Source organism: Mizuhopecten yessoensis, unplaced genomic scaffold (genome assembly GCF_002113885.1).
Source record: "Mizuhopecten yessoensis strain PY_sf001 unplaced genomic scaffold, ASM211388v2 scaffold10901, whole genome shotgun sequence".
Classification (NCBI taxonomy): Eukaryota; Metazoa; Mollusca; class Bivalvia; order Pectinida; family Pectinidae; genus Mizuhopecten; species Mizuhopecten yessoensis.
The window spans coordinates 715,591-741,752 of NW_018408778.1; the positions used below are offsets into that span (position 1 = coordinate 715,591).

At 37.5% G+C, this 26,162-nt stretch overlaps 1 protein-coding gene across 11 annotated transcripts in view; it reads right to left on the reverse strand.

The window, feature by feature from the left end:
* LOC110463394 (phosphatidylinositol-binding clathrin assembly protein LAP-like) overlaps nucleotides 1-26,162 on the reverse strand; it is a 103,583-nt gene that overhangs the window by 60,648 nt on the left and 16,773 nt on the right. For all 11 annotated transcript variants that reach the window (XM_021517947.1, XM_021517945.1, XM_021517946.1 and 8 more), the window contains exons 2-3: nucleotides 19,565-19,707; nucleotides 16,807-16,882 (exon numbers count right to left, since the gene is read on the reverse strand). In XM_021517947.1, the coding sequence (XP_021373622.1) occupies nucleotides 16,807-16,882; nucleotides 19,565-19,707 (219 nt within the window). The remainder of the gene's footprint in view (nucleotides 1-16,806; nucleotides 16,883-19,564; nucleotides 19,708-26,162) is intronic.

Sequence of the window (26,162 nt, forward strand, 5' to 3'; positions counted from 1 at the left end):
CTAGGACAGTGACAGTACCAGAAATGATCCATGGTGTTGGAGAGAGGCTAGGACAGTGACAGTACCAGCTATGATCCATTGTGTTGGAGATAGGCTAGGACAGTGACAATACCAGCTATGATCTATTGTGTATGAGAGGCTAGGACAGTGACAGTACCAGCTATGATCCATTGTGTTGGAGATAGTCTAGGACAGTGACAGTATCAGAAATGATCCATTTTGTTGGAGATAGTCTAGGACAGTGACAGTACCAGAAATGATCCATTTTGTTGGAGATAGGCTAGGACAGTGGCAGTACCAGCTATGATCCATTGTGTTGGAGAGAGGCTAGGACACTGACAGTACCAGAAATGATCCATTGTGTTGGAGATAGTCTAGGTCAGTGACAGTACCAGAAATGATCCATGGTGTTGGAGAGAGGCTAGGACAGTGACAGTACCAGCTATGATCCATTGTGTTGGAGATAGTCTAGGACAGTGACAGTACCAGAAATGATCCATGGTGTTAGAGAGAGGCTAGAACAGTGACAGTACCAGCTATGATCCATTGAGTTGGAAAGAGGGTAGGACAATTTTACTCTATCTGCATTTTTGATAACAAAATGAACTTCCAAGAGCATTTTCAGTCAACAAACTGATGATAAGCGCTATTTTATCAGATGTACAATCAGGCACCTTATTTATTTGCTGGCAATACATCAGAGTATAAAGGTGTTTTACATACAGGTATCATAGGGTGCTAAAACTTTGAACACCAAAGCAAATTCTTCATTTCTGGCCTTTAACATTATATTGCTGTATTATTGTCTATAATTATCAAATGTTTGGTCTTAAACCTCTCGAGATTGAATAACAAGGAAGGCTAAGATTTTAATCTGTGTGTCCTTACTTATAACATTGACTAGAAGAAATTCAAACATCTTTAACTTGGACCAAGGAAAGGTCAACCTAATCCATAACCTTGATTAGAGAAGGTTCAACTGATCCATAACCTTGATTAGAGGAAGGACAAACTAATCCATAACCTTGACTAGAGGCAAGTCCAACTAAACTATAACATTGACTAGAGACAAGTTCAACTAATCCCTAACCTTGACTAGAGAAGGTCCAACTAATCCATAACCTTGACTAGAGAAGGTTCAACTGATCCATAACCATGACTAGAGAAGGTTCAACTGATCCATAACCTTAATTAGAGGAAGGACAAACTAATCCATAACATTGACTAGAGGCAAGTCCAACTAATCCATAACATTGACTAGAGGCAAGTCCAACTAATCCCTAACCTTGAATAGAGAAGGTCCAACTAATCTATAACCTTGATTAGAGGAAGGACAAACTGATCCATAACGTTGACTAGAGAAGGTTTAACTGATCTATAACCTTGATTAGAGGAAGGACAAACTAATCCATAACCTTTACTAAAAGCAAGTCCAACTAATCCATAACCTTGACTAGAGAAGGTTCAACTAATCCATAATGTTGAATAGAGAAGGTTCAACTGATCCATAACCTTGACTAGAGAAGGTTCAACTAATCCATAACCTTGATTAGAGGAAGGACAAACTAATCCATAACCTTGATTAGAGAAAGTTTGACTGATCCATAACCTTGACTAGAGACGGTCAAACTGATCCATAACCGTGACTAGAGGAAGGTCAAACTAATACATAACCTTGACTAGAGGAAGGTCAAACTAATCCATAACCTTGACCCGAGAAGGTTCAACTGATCCATAACCAGGACTTGAAAAAGTCAAACTTACCCATAAACTTGACTAGAGGAAGGTCAAACTTACCCATAAACTTGACTAGAGGAAGGTCAACCTTATCCATATAACCTTACCTAGAGGAATAGTAAACTAATCAATGTTAACTTGGCCACCAGCACGCACACAATTACTGTCAATTCAATGTTGAGTCAAACTCTGCTTCAACTCCGTACACAAATGTAGTGTGTGCGTGTGAGAGTTATAACTTGATTTATCTGTAATATTGATACAGATTATTATTTAATCAGTCCAACACTACAATAGTGCATTTTCACTATCAGAAATAGCGAGAGGGGATAACAGAAACTTGACAAGTACATATAGAAATTTGATATGGTGATCAAAGTAAGTTTCTGATTACAAAACAAGATTTTCTCCTCAATTAGCTAGTCATTATTAAGGATTAAATCATTGGAACCGTTATCTTGTGACTAAAATAGCATTGACAAGTACAGGAATAGTTGGTTCGACCCATACATGACATTGCTTTCATCTGCTCAAGGCTGATAGAGCCCACCTGGTGACAGCAGGCCGTTCATGATCCCAATCTCCATCACCAGCAGTGATAGGGAAACGTCTGTGTTAATTAAAGAACACAATCACAACTACATTTAACACCTGTCTGTAGAGTGACATTTCTCTTATCTCCATCTATGCTAGAACAGGGGATTTGCACTATTTTCTTGCTGTCTGCTCTAGGAAATGTAAGAGAAAATCCAATTCAGTCCTCCTCAATACAGACAGAGAAGCATTAGTCATTGGGTCAACTTTGACTCATTAAAAATGTGCCTTTCTACAGTTATTTCTGAATATATTGTACTGTTTCAAAATATTTTGTGTTATGGCCATTTTTATTTATTTTTTGTAAAATGGGAATATTTGCCTGCACTTGAATTTTCACAATTTTTGAAAGAAGGTTTAATTTATTATCCAGCAATAAGCCCATGTCTGGTAATGAGCACACATATACTGTACATCTTACAATCCAGTATAAATGCCAACAAATGCTATTTCATAATCATGTACTAAACCAAACCCCTTATTTGAGCCAGAGACATGTTATAAGCCTAACCCTTATTTGGAGATTCTGTACTGGCCCCCTGGGTTTATAATTATTGGAAGATATGTATGGTACAGCGTAGTTATTTAATCTTAAAATAATAGAACCGCAAATTTGGTTACACAAGCATAGAATGTGCTGCTTGAAGTGAGACATTTTTACATCTCATCCTACATAGACACAAGCACGCTGCCTACAAAGAGCAGTTTCTGGTTTCCTGTGGTTACTTTCTAATTATAAACACAAAGCAACTCATTTCTACATAAGTGTCCTATTTCCTACATAGAAACATCCTTGATCAACTAGGTCAGCATAGGGGACACATTTCCACATATATCTGAATGAGTCATTAGGCTCCAGATTTATACTAGAGACTGTTTAGATCCTTTCTATATTTTGCATGCAATGGAATAATCAAGAGCAGATAACTCACTGTGGAACTACAGTAAATGCACATTTACCGGATGGTACTGGAGTTGACTTATTTTAACTTCTCTGTGGTAGTGATGGACATCCTCCTTTAGCATGTAGCCTGTGGTATATGACTCAACCATGACAACCATGATCCCTAGCCAACAAGGGTTATGGGGGTTGTATAATCAATGTACCTGTTCTTATATCCTTCCAACAATCCACTGCTACAGAAACATCCAGAACGGGAGGTTCCCATGGGGACTTGAACCCTTACTCTCAGCTTTGTAGTGCCATATATAGAGCACTCAGACACTATTAAGCTCATGTAAGTTAAAACTTGTTATACATGTGTGTTACAGATGGATTGTATTTAGTTTGCGTCTGCTAAAAACCTGTTTCTCAACATAATGTTGATATATGATCATGTCTATAGTCAGTTTCCCAGACTGGACAGCATTATGTTCCAGCACCACCAATAACCTAATGCACACAACTAAAACCAACTTGGCCAATTAGAAGATTGTCAAATCAATTCACCATTGCAGAAGAAAATTGTGGTGGCAAACAACATGATGCAGACTACTTGCTGATAAATGGCCATGTTTGCTTCCAGTGTGATGGGGCTTCTAGCGGAATTTCACAGCAGAATGAGCAATGTCCTACAACTACAGAATTAACACTCAGTGTCAGGTGTTCAAGGTCATATAATTAAATGTACTATAAAGGTGAACATGGTAATGTTTCTACTTTGCTGTGGCCAAGGTCAAAGTACTTCTATGAAGGTCATAAAATTCTATGTGTGATGGTACTGATGTTCACATAGATAGCTACTATGTGATGGTACTGATAGTCATATAGATAGCTACTATGTGATGGTACTGATGGTCATATAGATAGCTACTATGTGATGGTACTGATGGTCATATAGATAGCTACTATGTGATGGTACTGATGGTCATATAGATAGCTACTATGTGATGGTACTGATGGTCATATAGATAGCTACTATGTGATGGTACTGATGGTCATATAGATAGCTACTATGTGATGGTACTGATGGTCATATAGATAGCTACTATGTGATGGTACTGATGGTCATATAGATAGCTACTATGTGATGGTACTGATGGTCATATAGATAGCTACTATGTGATGGTACTGATGGTCATATAGATAGCTACTATGTGATGGTACTGATGGTCATATAGATAGCTACTATGTGATGGTACTGATGGTCATATAGATAGCTACTATGTGATGGTACTGATGGTCATATAGATAGCTACTATGTGATGGTACTGATGGTCATATAGATAGCTACTATGTGATGGTACTGATGGTCATATAGATAGCTACTATGTGATGGTACTGATGGTCATATAGATAGCTACTATGTGATGGTACTGATGGTCATATAGATAGCTACTATGTGATGGTACTGATGGTCATATAGATAGCTACTATGTGATGGTACTGATGGTCATATAGATAGCTACTATGTGATGGTACTGATGGTCATATAGATAGCTACTATGTGATGGTACTGATGGTCATATAGATAGCTACTATGTGATGGTACTGATGGTCATATAGATAGCTACTATGTGATGGTACTGATGGTCATATAGATAGCTACTATGTGATGGTACTGATGGTCATATAGATAGCTACTATGTGATGGTACTGATGGTCATATAGATAGCTACTATGTGATGGTACTGATGGTCATATAGATAGCTACTATGTGATGGTACTGATGGTCATATAGATAGCTACTATGTGATGGTACTGATGGTCATATAGATAGCTACTATGTGATGGTACTGATGGTCATATAGATAGCTACTATGTGATGGTACTGATGGTCATATAGATAGCTACTATGTGATGGTACTGATGGTCATATAGATAGCTACTATGTGATGGTACTGATGGTCATATAGATAGCTACTATGTGATGGTACTGATGGTCATATAGATAGCTACTATGTGATGGTACTGATGGTCATATAGATAGCTACTATGTGATGGTACTGATGGTCATATAGATAGCTACTATGTGATGGTACTGATGGTCATATAGATAGCTACTATGTGATGGTACTGATGGTCATATAGATAGCTACTATGTGATGGTACTGATGGTCATATAGATAGCTACTATGTGATGGTACTGATGGTCATATAGATAGCTACTATGTGATGGTACTGATGGTCATATAGATAGCTACTATGTGATGGTACTGATGGTCATATAGATAGCTACTATGTGATGGTACTGATGGTCATATAGATAGCTACTATGTGATGGTACTGATGGTCATATAGATAGCTACTATGTGATGGTACTGATGGTCATATAGATAGCTACTATGTGATGGTACTGATGGTCATATAGATAGCTACTATGTGATGGTACTGATGGTCATATAGATAGCTACTATGTGATGGTACTGATGGTCATATAGATAGCTACTATGTGATGGTACTGATGGTCATATAGATAGCTACTATGTGATGGTACTGATGGTCATATAGATAGCTACTATGTGATGGTACTGATGGTCATATAGATAGCTACTATGTGATGGTACTGATGGTCATATAGATAGCTACTATGTGATGGTACTGATGGTCATATAGATAGCTACTATGTGATGGTACTGATGGTCATATAGATAGCTACTATGTGATGGTACTGATGGTCATATAGATAGCTACTATGTGATGGTACTGATGGTCATATAGATAGCTACTATGTGATGGTACTGATGGTCATATAGATAGCTACTATGTGATGGTACTGATGGTCATATAGATAGCTACTATGTGATGGTACTGATGGTCATATAGATAGCTACTATGTGATGGTACTGATGGTCATATAGATAGCTACTATGTGATGGTACTGATGGTCATATAGATAGCTACTATGTGATGGTACTGATGGTCATATAGATAGCTACTATGTGATGGTACTGATGGTCATATAGATAGCTACTATGTGATGGTACTGATGGTCATATAGATAGCTACTATGTGATGGTACTGATGGTCATATAGATAGCTACTATGTGATGGTACTGATGGTCATATAGATAGCTACTATGTGATGGTACTGATGGTCATATAGATAGCTACTATGTGATGGTACTGATGGTCATATAGATAGCTACTATGTGATGGTACTGATGGTCATATAGATAGCTACTATGTGATGGTACTGATGGTCATATAGATAGCTACTATGTGATGGTACTGATGGTCATATAGATAGCTACTATGTGATGGTACTGATGGTCATATAGATAGCTACTATGTGATGGTACTGATGGTCATATAGATAGCTACTATGTGATGGTACTGATGGTCATATAGATAGCTACTATGTGATGGTACTGATGGTCATATAGATAGCTACTATGTGATGGTACTGATGGTCATATAGATAGCTACTATGTGATGGTACTGATGGTCATATAGATAGCTACTATGTGATGGTACTGATGGTCATATAGATAGCTACTATGTGATGGTACTGATGGTCATATAGATAGCTACTATGTGATGGTACTGATGGTCATATAGATAGCTACTATGTGATGGTACTGATGGTCATATAGATAGCTACTATGTGATGGTACTGATGGTCATATAGATAGCTACTATGTGATGGTACTGATGGTCATATAGATAGCTACTATGTGATGGTACTGATGGTCATATAGATAGCTACTATGTGATGGTACTGATGGTCATATAGATAGCTACTATGTGATGGTACTGATGGTCATATAGATAGCTACTATGTGATGGTACTGATGGTCATATAGATAGCTACTATGTGATGGTACTGATGGTCATATAGATAGCTACTATGTGATGGTACTGATGGTCATATAGATAGCTACTATGTGATGGTACTGATGGTCATATAGATAGCTACTATGTGATGGTACTGATGGTCATATAGATAGCTACTATGTGATGGTACTGATGGTCATATAGATAGCTACTATGTGATGGTACTGATGGTCATATAGATAGCTACTATGTGATGGTACTGATGGTCATATAGATAGCTACTATGTGATGGTACTGATGGTCATATAGATAGCTACTATGTGATGGTACTGATGGTCATATAGATAGCTACTATGTGATGGTACTGATGGTCATATAGATAGCTACTATGTGATGGTACTGATGGTCATATAGATAGCTACTATGTGATGGTACTGATGGTCATATAGATAGCTACTATGTGATGGTACTGATGGTCATATAGATAGCTACTATGTGATGGTACTGATGGTCATATAGATAGCTACTATGTGATGGTACTGATGGTCATATAGATAGCTACTATGTGATGGTACTGATGGTCATATAGATAGCTACTATGTGATGGTACTGATGGTCATATAGATAGCTACTATGTGATGGTACTGATGGTCATATAGATAGCTACTATGTGATGGTACTGATGGTCATATAGATAGCTACTATGTGATGGTACTGATGGTCATATAGATAGCTACTATGTGATGGTACTGATGGTCATATAGATAGCTACTATGTGATGGTACTGATGGTCATATAGATAGCTACTATGTGATGGTACTGATGGTCATATAGATAGCTACTATGTGATGGTACTGATGGTCATATAGATAGCTACTATGTGATGGTACTGATGGTCATATAGATAGCTACTATGTGATGGTACTGATGGTCATATAGATAGCTACTATGTGATGGTACTGATGGTCATATAGATAGCTACTATGTGATGGTACTGATGGTCATATAGATAGCTACTATGTGATGGTACTGATGGTCATATAGATAGCTACTATGTGATGGTACTGATGGTCATATAGATAGCTACTATGTGATGGTACTGATGGTCATATAGATAGCTACTATGTGATGGTACTGATGGTCATATAGATAGCTACTATGTGATGGTACTGATGGTCATATAGATAGCTACTATGTGATGGTACTGATGGTCATATAGATAGCTACTATGTGATGGTACTGATGGTCATATAGATAGCTACTATGTGATGGTACTGATGGTCATATAGATAGCTACTATGTGATGGTACTGATGGTCATATAGATAGCTACTATGTGATGGTACTGATGGTCATATAGATAGCTACTATGTGATGGTACTGATGGTCATATAGATAGCTACTATGTGATGGTACTGATGGTCATATAGATAGCTACTATGTGATGGTACTGATGGTCATATAGATAGCTACTATGTGATGGTACTGATGGTCATATAGATAGCTACTATGTGATGGTACTGATGGTCATATAGATAGCTACTATGTGATGGTACTGATGGTCATATAGATAGCTACTATGTGATGGTACTGATGGTCATATAGATAGCTACTATGTGATGGTACTGATGGTCATATAGATAGCTACTATGTGATGGTACTGATGGTCATATAGATAGCTACTATGTGATGGTACTGATGGTCATATAGATAGCTACTATGTGATGGTACTGATGGTCATATAGATAGCTACTATGTGATGGTACTGATGGTCATATAGATAGCTACTATGTGATGGTACTGATGGTCATATAGATAGCTACTATGTGATGGTACTGATGGTCATATAGATAGCTACTATGTGATGGTACTGATGGTCATATAGATAGCTACTATGTGATGGTACTGATGGTCATATAGATAGCTACTATGTGATGGTACTGATGGTCATATAGATAGCTACTATGTGATGGTACTGATGGTCATATAGATAGCTACTATGTGATGGTACTGATGGTCATATAGATAGCTACTATGTGATGGTACTGATGGTCATATAGATAGCTACTATGTGATGGTACTGATGGTCATATAGATAGCTACTATGTGATGGTACTGATGGTCATATAGATAGCTACTATGTGATGGTACTGATGGTCATATAGATAGCTACTATGTGATGGTACTGATGGTCATATAGATAGCTACTATGTGATGGTACTGATGGTCATATAGATAGCTACTATGTGATGGTACTGATGGTCATATAGATAGCTACTATGTGATGGTACTGATGGTCATATAGATAGCTACTATGTGATGGTACTGATGGTCATATAGATAGCTACTATGTGATGGTACTGATGGTCATATAGATAGCTACTATGTGATGGTACTGATGGTCATATAGATAGCTACTATGTGATGGTACTGATGGTCATATAGATAGCTACTATGTGATGGTACTGATGGTCATATAGATAGCTACTATGTGATGGTACTGATGGTCATATAGATAGCTACTATGTGATGGTACTGATGGTCATATAGATAGCTACTATGTGATGGTACTGATGGTCATATAGATAGCTACTATGTGATGGTACTGATGGTCATATAGATAGCTACTATGTGATGGTACTGATGGTCATATAGATAGCTACTATGTGATGGTACTGATGGTCATATAGATAGCTACTATGTGATGGTACTGATGGTCATATAGATAGCTACTATGTGATGGTACTGATGGTCATATAGATAGCTACTATGTGATGGTACTGATGGTCATATAGATAGCTACTATGTGATGGTACTGATGGTCATATAGATAGCTACTATGTGATGGTACTGATGGTCATATAGATAGCTACTATGTGATGGTACTGATGGTCATATAGATAGCTACTATGTGATGGTACTGATGGTCATATAGATAGCTACTATGTGATGGTACTGATGGTCATATAGATAGCTACTATGTGATGGTACTGATGGTCATATAGATAGCTACTATGTGATGGTACTGATGGTCATATAGATAGCTACTATGTGATGGTACTGATGGTCATATAGATAGCTACTATGTGATGGTACTGATGGTCATATAGATAGCTACTATGTGATGGTACTGATGGTCATATAGATAGCTACTATGTGATGGTACTGATGGTCATATAGATAGCTACTATGTGATGGTACTGATGGTCATATAGATAGCTACTATGTGATGGTACTGATGGTCATATAGATAGCTACTATGTGATGGTACTGATGGTCATATAGATAGCTACTATGTGATGGTACTGATGGTCATATAGATAGCTACTATGTGATGGTACTGATGGTCATATAGATAGCTACTATGTGATGGTACTGATGGTCATATAGATAGCTACTATGTGATGGTACTGATGGTCATATAGATAGCTACTATGTGATGGTACTGATGGTCATATAGATAGCTACTATGTGATGGTACTGATGGTCATATAGATAGCTACTATGTGATGGTACTGATGGTCATATAGATAGCTACTATGTGATGGTACTGATGGTCATATAGATAGCTACTATGTGATGGTACTGATGGTCATATAGATAGCTACTATGTGATGGTACTGATGGTCATATAGATAGCTACTATGTGATGGTACTGATGGTCATATAGATAGCTACTATGTGATGGTACTGATGGTCATATAGATAGCTACTATGTGATGGTACTGATGGTCATATAGATAGCTACTATGTGATGGTACTGATGGTCATATAGATAGCTACTATGTGATGGTACTGATGGTCATATAGATAGCTACTATGTGATGGTACTGATGGTCATATAGATAGCTACTATGTGATGGTACTGATGGTCATATAGATAGCTACTATGTGATGGTACTGATGGTCATATAGATAGCTACTATGTGATGGTACTGATGGTCATATAGATAGCTACTATGTGATGGTACTGATGGTCATATAGATAGCTACTATGTGATGGTACTGATGGTCATATAGATAGCTACTATGTGATGGTACTGATGGTCATATAGATAGCTACTATGTGATGGTACTGATGGTCATATAGATAGCTACTATGTGATGGTACTGATGGTCATATAGATAGCTACTATGTGATGGTACTGATGGTCATATAGATAGCTACTATGTGATGGTACTGATGGTCATATAGATAGCTACTATGTGATGGTACTGATGGTCATATAGATAGCTACTATGTGATGGTACTGATGGTCATATAGATAGCTACTATGTGATGGTACTGATGGTCATATAGATAGCTACTATGTGATGGTACTGATGGTCATATAGATAGCTACTATGTGATGGTACTGGTGGTCATATAGATAGCTACTATGTGATTGTACTGATGGTCATATAGATAGCTAGTGGTTCAACTTTATACTAGAAGAGAGTTCATAAAAGTATAAATAGTGGTTCAACTTTATCCTGGAAGAGAGTTCATAAAAGTATAAATAGTGGTTCAACTTTATACTAGAAGAGAGTTCATAAAAGTATAAATAGTGGTTCAACTTTATACTGGAAGAGAGTTCATAAAAGTATAAATAGTGGTTCAACTTTATACTGGAAGAGAGTTCATAAAAGTATACGCAGTGGTTCAACTTTATACTGGAAGAGAGTTCATAAAAGGTTCAAAATCCCGGCTTCATAAATAATTCTTGTAGTTTACTTACTGCTGAAAAAAGTCTATTCTGTTTGAAAAGTAAAACATTTATTGATTGTTTTATTTGCTCGGATACAAAAGGTCCCATTATACATGAAAAATGCCGAGACAAGTGAAGCAGGACGTTTACTGTAGTAACACAATTACCCACCAATAGAGAGAACACATCCATGGCCTAGTAGGGTTCTCAATTGGCCTGCAGACAAATAGATTTAGTGATGTTTCTATATAACCAAATCAATTTCACCAAGTGTTTCGATAATGTTTGAAGCCATAATAAAAGACAGGATAATGTTTTTATCATAAATCAAATACCATGGAAATACATCAGTAATATTGATAGATTTTCGCTTTGAACATTAGATAGATTTCAGCTTTGAATATTAGATAGATTTCAGCTTTGCATATTAGATAGATTTTTGCTTTGAACATTAGATAGATTTCAGCTTTGAACATTAGATAGATTTCAGCTTTGAATATTAAGATAGATTTCAGCTTTGAACATTAGATAGATTTCAGCTTTGAACATTAGAAAGTACAGCTATATCCACAATAGGCACAGGTCACAATGCTAGTAACTCCAGTCTCGTGTGTCACTGCGATATTAGACAATTCCTGTAAAACTACCGTATTCATACTAAGATGGGACAAATTCTTCTTGAAAGATATTGAAAAGTTAGATGCAATGACTGTCATTAGATAATTATCCTTAAAAGTCAGGAAATACAAGATTTACAGTACTGTCTATTTGGTTCCAAATATTAAAAGTTTGAGATTTTATAGGAATATTTCTCAAAGTGCATTTGGACTTGTCATTATAATTAGAAATCTGAAATAGGTTGTTTTTTTCTGAAAATCCGATATTGATTAACAAATGATCAATCATTCAAAACTAGTAGCTTGGAGTTGCAGGGGTTTAAGCCTGGCTAATGTTAATACCCGTGCCTAGGGTCTGGAATGTTTGTACAGGTCATAGTGACACACACTGTTGACATTTCTCTAATCTGACTCAATAACAGTTCTTCACAAATATTGTTTGATACAGCCTTTTAAACCAGTTATTGTAAATATACAATTCATAAATTCACCACCACAAAAATAACTTTAAATGTTTAATAATAAATTCTTTTAACTTATTAACAACTTGGATAATGCAGTTTCTGCATTAAAAAAACCCATCAAATCAAAAGAATATGTAAACCTAGATATCTTGCAATGCTTCATACTAATTACCAAAACATGGCTAACACATCCCCTAAAGTGGTAAATTGAGCAAAATATGTCTTATATTTTCATAATCCTTCAAAATCCAACTGCAGTTCCTGTGGAAAAGGCTTATCAAAAGCATAAAAAAACTTTTAGCAAAACAACAGATTCTTTTAAAAATCTTTTCCATAATTCTAATCTGATCAATACACTAATGAAAACACAACAAGAACACTCATGTTTTAGAAAACAGCTTCTACATGTATGGTTACTATGGAAACGAAAATTTTGAAAAGAGATTGATTTCGAAAAATATTGTAACTGAATTCACAAGGTGGTCACAGACAAGAGAACGGACAGCTTCGATGGAGGCAGTAACTCACGAAGTCTAAGACACATGATGGCAAGGTTTTCAATTATGCAAGGGTATAGCTATTAAACTACCGAGTAGTACCAAATAACTTTCATGGCAGTTACAAAAAAATGCTCCTAAATTACCATGATATATGACTGCTTCTAAAAGGCACCACACCTGCAATAGCAGGCAGGCTCTCCCAACGTCTAAATACAGAGTTAAACCTGCCTTGTGTTCTACAGAAACTCAAATGTCAATTAGTTTTCTTTATAAACAAGCTAAACGACAGGATTTGAGAGGCTGCCAATTTTACATCTCCCTCTTAGAACACACAGTGGAGAAAATCTTCAAGCAACATGCCATCATGAGGAATACAATTTTGATAAATTTCTAAGATAAAGTTGCTTGCAATAGTTCCAGTCTTCATCCCTCCAACCACTGTGTAGCTGAAGACAAGGAGCCTCACAATGTTAACATAACCAATCTCTCCGACACATTTCACTGGATTCTGTACATTCTCCAGGGAGGAGAAGTCGTGTTAATATATGTATTGTATAATACTCCGAGATCTCCTTTTATTCTTGATTATAATATATTCCTGTACACGATTTTTCCATTATTTGTGTTAGACTCAGTAATATGGAGCTCTGTGGTAATCAGATGACAACAGGTGCTTGTGGAAAGTTAACCACTACAAACATTTCTTTGAAGGTCCAAAGATACCAAGGTCCAAATTACCACACATGGTTTCTGATACAGATATCAAGGTCCAAATCACCACACATGGGTTTCAGCGACAGAAACCAAGGTTGTAATTACCACACATGGGTTTCAGAGACAGATATCAAGGTCTAAATCACTACATATGGGTTTCAGAGACAGATACCAAGGTCCAAATCACCACATATGGATTTCAGAGACAAGATACCAAGGTCCAAATCACCAAACATGGGTTTCAGAGACAAGATACTAAGGTCCAAATCACCACACATGGGTTTCAGAGACAGATATCAAGGTCTAAATCGCCACACATGGGTTTCAGAGGCTGATATCAAGGTCTAAATCCCCACACATGGGTTTCAGAGCCAAGATACCCAGGTCAAATTATCACTTATGGGTTTCAGAGACAAGAACCCAAGGTCAAATCACCACACAGCGGTTTCAAAAACAAGATACTAAGGTCAAATCACCGCACATGGGTTTCGGAAACAAGATACCAAGGTCATATCATCGCACATGGGTTTCAGAGACAGCTATCAAGGTCTAAATCACCGCACATGGGTTTCAGAGACTGATTTCAAGGTCTAAATCACCACACAAGGGTTTCAGAGACAAGATAACAAGGTCTCAATCACCACACATGGGGTTCAGAGACAAGATACCAAGATCAAATCACCACACATGGGTATCAGAAACAAGATACCAAGGCCAAATCTTAGCACATAGGCTTCAGAGACTGATATCAAGTTCTAAATCACCTCACATGGGGTTCAGAGACAAGATACCAAGGTCCAAATCACCAAACATGGGTTTCAGAGACAAGATCCCAAGGTCAAATCACCACACAGCGGTTTCAAAAACAAGATACTAAGGTCAAATCACCGCACATGGGTATCAGAAACAAGATACCAAGGCCAAATCTTAGCACATAGGCTTCAGAGACTGATATCAAGTTCTAAATCACCTCACATGGGTTTCAGAGACAGCTATCAAGGTCTAAATCACCTCACATGGGTTTCTGAGACAAGAAACAGAGGTCAAATCACCACACACCGCCCCCAAAAACAAGACACCCACGCCACATCACCACACATGGGTTTCTGAGACAAGACACTGAGGTCAAATCACCACACATAGGTTTCAAAAACAAGATACTAAGGTCAAATCACCGCACATGGGTTTCAGAGACAGATACCAAGGTCCAAATCACCACACATGGGTTTAAGAGACAGATATCAAGGTCTAAATCGCCACACATGGGTTTCAGAGCCAAGATACCCAGGTCAAATTATCACTTATGGGTTTCAGAGACAAGACACCGAGGTCACATCACCACACATGGGATTCAGAGACAGATATCAAGGTCTAAAGCACCACACATGGGTTTCAGACACGGATATCAAGGTCTAAATCGCCACACATGGGTTTCTGAGACAAGACACTGAGGTCAAACCACCACACATGGGTTTCAGACACGGATATCAAGGTCTAAATCGCCACACATGGGTTTCAGAGGCTGATATCAAGGTCTAAATCCCCACACATGGGTTTCAGAGCCAAGATACCCAGGTCAAATTATCACTTATGGGTTTCAGAGACAAGAACCCAAGGTCAAATCACCACACATAGGTTTCAAAAACAAGATACTAAGGTCAAATTATCACACATGGGTTTCAGAGACAAGATACCAAGGTCAAATCACCGCACATGGGTATCAGAAACAAGATACCAAGGTCAAATCACCGTACAGAAACAAGATACCAAGGTCAAATCACCACACATGGGTTTCAGAAACAAGATACCAAGGTCAAATCACCACACATCGGTTTCAAAAACAAGATACTAAGGTCAAATCACCGCACATGGGTATCAGAAACAAGATACCAAGGTCAAATCACCACACATGGGTTTCAGAGACAAGATACCAAGGTCAAATCACCACATATGGGTTTCAGAGACAAGATACCAAGGTCAAATCACCGCACATGGATTTCAGAGACAAGATACCAAGATCAAATCACCACACATGGGTTTCAGAAACAAGCTACCAAGGTCAAATCACCACACATGGGTTTCAAAAACAAGATGCTAAGGTCAAATCACCGCACATGGGTATCAGAAACAAGACACCAAGGTCAAATCACCACACATGGGTTTCAGAAACAAGCTACCAAGGTCAAATCACCACACATGGGTTTCAGAAACAAGATACCAAGGTCAAATCACCGCACATGGGTATCAGAAACAAGACACCAAGGTCAAATCACCACACATGGGTTTCAGAGACAAGATACCAAGGTCAAATCACCACATATGGGTTTCAGAGACAAGATACCAAGGTCAAATCACCACATATTGGTTTCAGAGACAGATATCAAGGTCAAATCACCACATATTGGTTTCAGAGACAGATATCAAGGTCAAATTATCACACATGGGTTTCAGAGACTGATATCAAGGTTCTAATAGGAAGCTCTTTAATTAAAAGGTAAACCTGTTTGCAGTGGAATGAAAGCAACTCTACAATATACAATAAGGGACCTTGCCTGTAATTTGTAAGAAAAAGTTGTTGGAACTTGAAAGCAATTATGTTAATGCATATTGCTTGGTTAAAACACTGAATGTGTTTTTTTGTGAGTGTAATGAATTTGTTTCTTTGTATTTTCTTTTTTTAAGTGATCAATCAGCATTTAAAACTCTGTTTAAGAGGAAAACAACTGAAGTGCCTTTGAGAATAGAGTTGAATATTTACCCCAATTTGGGTACCTACCTTGTACTCCTCCTTTGTCAATGAATCCGCCCAGATTGAATGTACAGTTGTTTGAGGCCAGGTACTGTGTAAACCTCTGTCAATAAATTACATAGAAACCTGCATAAATATTGTTCATGGTGCTAATCATGTGGCTGATATTAGCACATGTTACTGCCATAGCTTATAATATTACAGGAAAAAGACAACGGATTTCAAACATCAAATCTCAATATCAACAAGTGGGGAATCAATATTAAAATCTGACATGACAAATTCATTTGAAAACTATAAAAAGAGCAACAAGTATTTGACTAAGATTACAATCCAATTAGCTTATCAAATATGTGATGCATACATATCTTACATTAAATTTTAAAGGAAGCACTAATCCAATTTCACAACAAAGCCAAGTAATTAACCCATCACAAGACAAATAAATGAATACCAATTTTACCAGGTGACTTACTACATATGAAAGTCTATAAAATGTTCATGAAAACTCAATTAACAATTAGGCTGCAATAGGAATTTGTCTGATGCTTTATCGCATTCACCCCTACGTATTTAAACTGGACTTGCCAATTCTTTGATTTGGTAAGGTTCAAATGTGACTTTAGGGGTGAATGGGTTTAATTAACTAATGACAAGGATGAGAATTGGTGAAGTGAACAATAAGAGGTATATGTGTATAAAGATTTTGTGTATAAAATGTCTATTAGATATCTCAATTGTTGATAACCTCATGAATCAATGTGAATGATTTACAGTATAGTGTCACCATGACAAAACTAATATATTCAGAACTAAAAGGTCAATTCTATCGTATATTGACCTTGTAATTCACAATGCTGAAAGACATTTCAATGTCAGTAATTGCAAAATTTAATTCTGTTCATTACAAGGGCAAAGACTTCTGGACATTGCATTACCCTAGCCTTCAGTCATACAAATGATGAACGGTTTGGGTTGAACTTGTTTATGATAGGGATAATGGTTGTACACCACATTTAAAATGTTTTATCACATAAATACATGTTTGGTTCATTTACCAAACAGCTGATACTATGGGAGATGTATGGCAGGAACTGCATCCCCTGTATCACCAGTAGCTGGCAGAAACAACCTTTCTAAGCTATTGCAAAGTAATTACCAAAGAGTACAATGTTCGGCTAGATAGGGCGAACCCTGGAGGTAATATAACTGATTACAGAATGATAGAAAGCATTTCTTTGCCAAGGTCACACAGAAAGGATACACTTACACTCCTTTCTATAACGGACTTAAAGAGATTTTATCCTGAGTATTTGATAAGTTACCTTTAATAGATCTAAACGTTAGGAACAATTGTAAAATTGTTAAATAAAAGATTTGGTAAATAAATTTCAACATAGCATGTCAGAAATCTATTTCTTTCCCTCTCTCCTTGCTGACTATGAGTCTATGGTATGTACAACATGACTTTATCTAGGGCTAGCTTCCCTAACATAAGGTTTTGATATATGGTATGTACATTATGACTTTATCTAGGGCTAGCTTCCCTAACATAAGGATTTGATATATGGTATGTACATCAACATGACTATATTTAGAGCTAGCTTCCCTAACATAGCGATTTGTTTTATATGTCAGTTTCCTAGTTTTCATCAAAGGAATTTCCATTCTGACCTAGAATATCATTCTATAATTTTTAAGATGCTGAATTAGCGAAAATTACTCGACGCCTTCTGTACACTGCCATTGGGCAAGTTGAAGTACTAGTGTTGACCTTCACTTTCATGTGTACTAGCTAGATTTCATGTATGGCAGATTGATTTGGGTTCATAAAATCTGCCCTAATTTCATGCCTATTCAATAAAACTATGTACCAAATCTAGGTCAATTTTTAGTCACAGAACAACAAACTCTGTTACAAGTCACATGTCCAAAATCTAGGTCAGGTTGATCAGAATCCAATATTGAGTAACATAAATTCATAATATATGTTACAATTCTAGGTCAGTCTGATCAAGGGTGATAGTCAAATATCCCAAATCTAGGTCAGTTTGACCAAGGGTCAATGGTAAAATATCCCTAATCTAGATCAGTTAAATCAAGGCTGACATGTCAAATATACAAAATCTATGTCAATTTGATCAGTAGCCAAATGTCAAATATTAAGGTAGTCTGCTGAAGATCAAATGTCAAATATTCAAAATCTAGGTCAGTTTAATGAAGGGTCACATGTCAATTATTGATCTATCCCAGTTTCATCAGGGGTCACATGTAAAGTACACCTCATCTAGGTTTTGTGACACATACTAAATCTAGGTCAGTGGATCAAATGTTTTGTAACACATACTTAATTTGGTCAGTGGATCAAAGATTTTGTGACGTACTTAATCTAGGTCAGTGGATCAAATGTCTCTTGACATATGTAATTAATTTAGGTCAGTGGATCAAAGGTCCCTTTACATATGTACTTAATTTAGGTCAGTGGATCAAAGGTCCCTTTACATATGTAATTAATTTAGGTCAGTGGATTAAAGGTCTCTTGACATGTGTACTAAATCTAGGTCAGTTGATCAAAGGATTCTTGACATGTGTATTAAATCTAGGTCAGTGGATCAAAGGGTTTGTGACATACTAAATTTAGGTCAGTGGATCAAGGTCAACAACACGGTCACAAGGTCAACAATTTTTTTTTTTTAATTCCAAGCAGAAAAACATATTTTATTGAAAAAAAATTGAAGGGAGTGTTCACAGTTACATAACATATGTAAAAAGAAACATGACTTACCTCATTGCCATAGTTCATGAGATTGTGAATTGTGATGAGAGATTTGAAGACTACTACCCAGTTCTGATGCTGTGTTCTCTCTATCAATAAATCTGCTAGCTGGGGTATTGACACATTCGGTTCATTTGTGCATTGTAATAAATCTGAAAAGAGATCAAATCATCAGATTTAAATAGATTTCACCAAACAATTCATGCAGCAAATGTATCTTTTTATAATATGATGTTTATTTTTAAGGAAAATTTATTAGCAGGAAGTTATGAAATGGGGCAGTTAAATCAAAGTTTAATTTTTTCCCCAGAAATGATATAAAGTTATGTTTCAATAAACATCTACATGGTTCTACGTTTTCCATTTCACAGTTTTAATCATCATATCTAAACAAAATACTTTGAACTGGAACCAAAGCTGCAGGGTAATTAATACCCCATCCATACACCTCATTATGACAGTTTGGAATACAATTCATAATGGAAAACAAATAACACAATTAACTAGTACCTTGTATATCAATTAAGAGTACACAATTTTTTAATGAAATTGAAGAAGTACTTTAGAAGAAACCACGATGTTAGTTTAAGATCTAGCTGTCCACACAATTTTTATACATGACCATAATCCCTTCAACTTTAAATGTACAACTGCATGAAATACTATTTATGTGCACAAAACTTCAGTGATTCAATCTGATTGGTTACAAACTAGTACTCATCATGATTTTTTTTCTTTTAAAAGATCAATCATTATCATTTTTTTTACTATAAACACCAGAAAAAATATAAGGTATGATAGATAATAAGCATATTAGGAAAATTTCACTTTTTAGGAAATTGTCTTATATATAATTTCTTTAATTTTGAAATTATGCGGCACTGATTCCTATTCTAGGCACACATGTATATGGAAATTTGTAAACATAGCATTTAAAAGTTTGCAATCAACAGAAAGACTAACTTTATCTGAAAAACCTCTAAAAAAACTGTTATCACACTCTTCCCATTTATTCCTAACAAAATTCTGAATTTTCTGCATTCAAGCTATTTCAGGATATTGAGGTTTAACAATTTCCAACCGGTCAGATGAAAGGCCAAAGTTATATCAATTCATGAGCAATAAGTGTACACCATGAATAGGCATTCATAAAGAAGGTTGAAACAACTTGTACAGCTATGGGACACGGCTATCCTAATAAATGTCCGCAGCATATTGCCCAATGTTTGTTGCTACGGGACATGGCCATCCTAATAAATGACAGCAGCGTATTGCCCAATGTTTGTTGCTACGGGACACACCCATCCTAATAAATGTCAGCAGTGTATTGCCCAATGTTTGTAGCTACAGGACACAGCCATCCTAAAAAATGTCAGCAGTGTATTGCCCAATGTTTGTAGCTACAGGACACGGCCATCCTAATAAATGTCAGCAGTGTATTGCCCAATGTTTGTTGCTACGGGACACGGCCATCCTAATAAATGTCAGCAGCGTACTGCCCAATGTTTGTTGCTACGGGACACGGCCATCCTAATAAATGTCAGCAGCCTAATGCCCAATGTTTGTTGCTACAGGACACGGCCATTCTAATAAATGTCAGCAGTGTATTGCCCAATGTTTGTTGCTACGGGACCCAGCCATCCTAATAAATGTCAGCAGTGTATTGCCCAATGTTTGTAGCTACAGGACACGGCCATTCTAATAAATGTCAGCAGTGTATTGCCCAATGTTTGTAGCTACAGGACATGGCCATTCTAATAAATGTCAGCAGCATATTGCCCAATGTTTGTTGCTACTGGACATGGCCATCCTAATAAATGTCAGCAGTGTATTGCCCAATGTTTGTTGCTACAGGACACCGCCATCCTAATAAATGTCAGCAGTATATTGCCCAATGTTTGTTGCTACGGGACACGGCTATCCTAATAAATGTCTGCAGCATATTGCCCAATGTTTGTTGCTACGGGACACGGCCATCCTAATAAATGTCAGCAGCATATTGCCCAATGTTTGTTGCTACAGGACACCGCCATCCTAATAAATGTCAGCAGTGTATTGCCCAATGTTCGTTGCTACGGGACACGGCCATCCTAATAAATGTCCGGAGCATATTGCCCAATGTTTGTTGCTACGGGACACGGCCATCCTAATAAATGTCAGCAGCATATTGCCCAAAGTTTGTTGCTACGGGACACGGCCATCCTAATATATATGAGCAGCATATTGCCCAATGTTTGTTGCTACGGGACACGGCCATCCTAATAAATGTCAGCAGCATATTGCCCAATGTTTTTGCTACAGGACACGGCCATCCTAATATAAATGTCAGCAGCATATTGCCCAATGTATGTTGCTACGGGACACGGCCATCCTAATCAATGTCAGCCGCATATTGCCCAATGTTTGTTGCTACGGGACACAGCCATCCTAATAAATGTCAGCAGCGTATTGCCCAATGTATGTTGCTACGGGACACACCCATCCTAATAAATGACAGCAGCATATTGCCCAATGTTTGTTGCTACGGGACACGGCTATCCTAATAAATGTCTGCAGCATATTGCCCAATGTTTGTTGCTACGGTACACGGCCATCCTAATAAATGTCAGCAGCATATTGCCCAAAGTTTGTTGCTACGGGACACGGCCATCCTAATCAATGTCAGCCGCATATTGCCCAATGTTTGTTGCTACGGGACATGGCCATGCTAATAAATGTCAGCAGCGTATTGCCCAATGAATGTTGCTACGGGACACACCCATCCTAATAAATGACAGCAGCATATTGCCCAATGTTTGTTGCTACGGGACACGCCCATCCTGATAAATGTCAGCAGCGTATTGCCCAATGTTTGTTGCTACGGGACAAGGCCATCCTAATAAATGACAGCAGCGTATTGCCCAATGTTTGTTGCTACGGGACACGGCCATCCTAATAAATGTCAGCAGCGTATTGCCCAATGTTTGTTGCTACAGGACACGGCCACCCTAATAAATGTCAGCAGCGTATTGCCCAATGTTTGTTGCTACCTGACCTGTGACTTTTCCCTATAAGCATATGCTACCTCAAATTGGTGGCACTTTACTGACTACTGTTCACCATTAATACCAGCTTTCCGGCCACAAATGAGCACTTGACAGTTCTATCAATAAAATATTCCAGCTCAGGGAGAAACCAAGTAATCAAATTTGCCAAGTCCCAGTATTGATCATTTGGGATACTACATACATATATATGTACACCCCACACAAGGCTGCCACCAAACGTGCCACTCCAAGTCAATACCATTCACTAATACACATTCAGACCACTTGTCTAAGCAATGGATGCCGCACCATGACAAGAGGCATTCAATACAGGCTATGGTCACAACAGATATTGACTGCACCAATACTAGCCATTGATCCCTAAATTAGATACACATGTTGTCGTACAAATCTCTCGTACAGCTCATAGAGAGTGGTAGAACATATGACAATCAGGTGGAAGGTCACACAGTAGACTCATGAGGTCAGGTCACACGGGGACCTAAGGGGCCCCATTCTCCCACTGACACCTTACTGATGCAGTTTCAGGGTATTAATTGTGATGGATCATTCAATGGACCAGCATGTATGTGTTATCTGTTAGCTGTCATACCTAAATAGTTCTGGCATTGAAGAAATATGATATCTTTCTTGTATAACAAACTTGAAAAACATATGAAAGCATACAAGTCTAGCAATCTTATCAAAGATACTGGTATCATTGAATGGTTAAAATTATTGAAAACTTTTCTATCAACTCTCATTCTATGCAATTTCAAGTGATGTCATTTGATTAAGATTTGAAACAATATGAAAAAATTTCAATATGGAAAACATTAACTACTACCAGAGGTCCACTGAAATATTGTGTATTGCAATATGTTTGACATACCAGTAAATTTCAAAACTTCTGAAACCAATTTCTTGTGACTTGTGCCATATTTATATCACACTGACATTCTTTTCCAGACACTGACTACAATTTATGACCCTGTTTCACAAATTCATCCAAACACCGAGTAGCTGTAAGGAAAGCCTGGACAGTTCCTTTAGGTACCACATGATCACATTCCCACTGACATTGAGAAAGGAACCACAGGCCAACACAGACTGCTTATTTTCTGTTCTAAGACCTGTTTTTTAATTAAAAAATGTATAAAATTAAGATTATCAGCTTTCCTGCAGTTCTGGATCAATTTTGCAGCTAATCTGGAGAGCATGTAGAAATTGTCTAGAAAACTATTATCTATACTTTAAGTTCTGAAGATGTAAACTTTTATTTCCACTAACAGGTCAACATGACATTGCCTTCAAACATATACAGGGTAGGATATTTTTTTTTTCAAACTTAAGAGTATTCAGACAAAAAGAAAGTGAAAATGTTTTCTTGATTAACTGATTGATTAATGATTCACCTATTCATAACAATGATATGACGTCACGCCAACAATGCATCAACATCACTGACGTCAACCCTGAATTTAGCCTGAAATGATAACATTAAAAGAAAGAAAAAGAATCATTCACCCCTTGAGGGTGTGATAGGGGAATCTCAACCCCCAAGGGGGTGGAGATTCTGTTAGTCTTTTTAATTGAGTGGTGGTACTTAACATCCTTGTTCTGGTATAACAAAGCCTTAGACAAATCATGTCTTCTCTTTTGAATGGTGGTTCTTAACAAAACATGTCCATACACTGAAATATCTACAAACCATGTCTTCTCAAATCTGGTCAATCCTATTTCCTGCATACAATGCAAACAAAAATTGTGTTTATAAATACAAAGCCTAACAGATGAGCCAGGCCAACCAATTGTTCTTTTATTCTGTTTCCTGTTTAAAAACATTTGTCATTAACATACAGGATATCAATAGGAAGTTGCCAAAAATACATTTGCACACCCCTGAGGTGATTCATGTGAAATTGGCCACAATACCTCATGAGGGAAACGTTACAAGGGGTAGTGAAGTAATGAAATCCTCTGTCCCTCATACCATCAGAGGTAGGTGACACCACGGGCTCGATAAAGCTCCCCTCATCTTAGCCAGCTAAACCTTGGCCACAAATGCTACTATCTCTTTCACACATATTGATTTCCTTGATTTTGTTTTGTCATTTAGAAAGTAGAACATGTGTTAGAATGGAGCTGTCTAGATTTCCTCTAATACAATCATTGAGTCTATTAATTATTCACAGTGAAACTCGGGAGCAGCAAAAACCTTGGTGTGATTCCATGTACTGCTCCCTTAACAATGCACTGGTTCCTTACAAACACCCAGGGATATCCTGACAGAGCCAATCCCATGTCAGCAATACATCATCCTCCCTTCATCCTGGTCCCTACACATCGAGGAACATCCTCACATCTCTATCGCTAGCAATGCATTATGATTCCTACAACTACCAAGAGATGTCATGAGAGTACTAAACCATATATAACCAGCTACCATGGGATGTCATGGCACTAACTACTAAAGCAGGTTCCCTACCTATACCAAGGAACATCCTGACATGGGCTTTCTCCATCACTAGCAATACATTATGATTCCTACAACTACTAAGCGATGTCCACAAGGTACCAGTATACATCAGTCCCCTACCTACACAGCCACCAAGGAACATTCTGACATTCTTTCTCTATCACAAGTAATACATTATGTTTCCTACAACTAAGAGATGTCCACAAGGTAACAGACCCTAGCTACCAATACATTATGTTCCCTGAAGCCACCAACGAACATCCGGACATGGGCTTTCCCTACAGCAACCAACGAACATCCAGACATGAGCTTTCCCTACAGCCACCAAGGAACATCCGGACATGGGCTTTCCCTACAGCCACCAAGGAACATCCGGACATCAGCTTTCCCTACAGCCACCAAGGAACATCCTGACATGGGCTTTCCCTCCAGCCACCAAGGAACATCCGGACATGGGCTTTCCCTACAGCCACCAAGGAACATCCGGACATGAGCTTTCTATATCACTAGCAATGCATAATGTTTCCTACAAATACCAAGAGATGTCCACATGGTAACAAACCAATACATTAGGTTCCCTACGGCCAAATGGAGGTGTTTATTTGTACAATTGCTGACATTGAAAATAATCTCAACAATAAAGACTTACGGTAAATCTGAATTTACGGAAAAAATGTTATAAGATAAATGAAGGACAATCCGCTTGAAGTTAACTTTACAACAATGGTACTTTGACAATAACAAGTTAAGTAATACAGACAGGATGACAAATATTTTGACAATTACTTTGACCATATATATATTCTACTGACTGTATACATGGAGAGACCAAATTGATGAGAATACAAATGAGGTTTTCTGTATAAATTCCCTCTAGTATGTACACCCACCTCATTCAAGCTAATACCCTCAATAACACTGTAATAAAGTATCAAAATGACTTCATTTGCCACTCAAATAATTGACCGATTTCGTGCAGAAAGCAGCGAGTATATCTCCGTAAAGTCCCTTTGCAGGACAATCTTTGCAACATAGATAAATCAAAATCCCTCGAGTAGCTAGTTAAGGAGTATTGATCTTACTCAACCAGTAGTAATTCCTG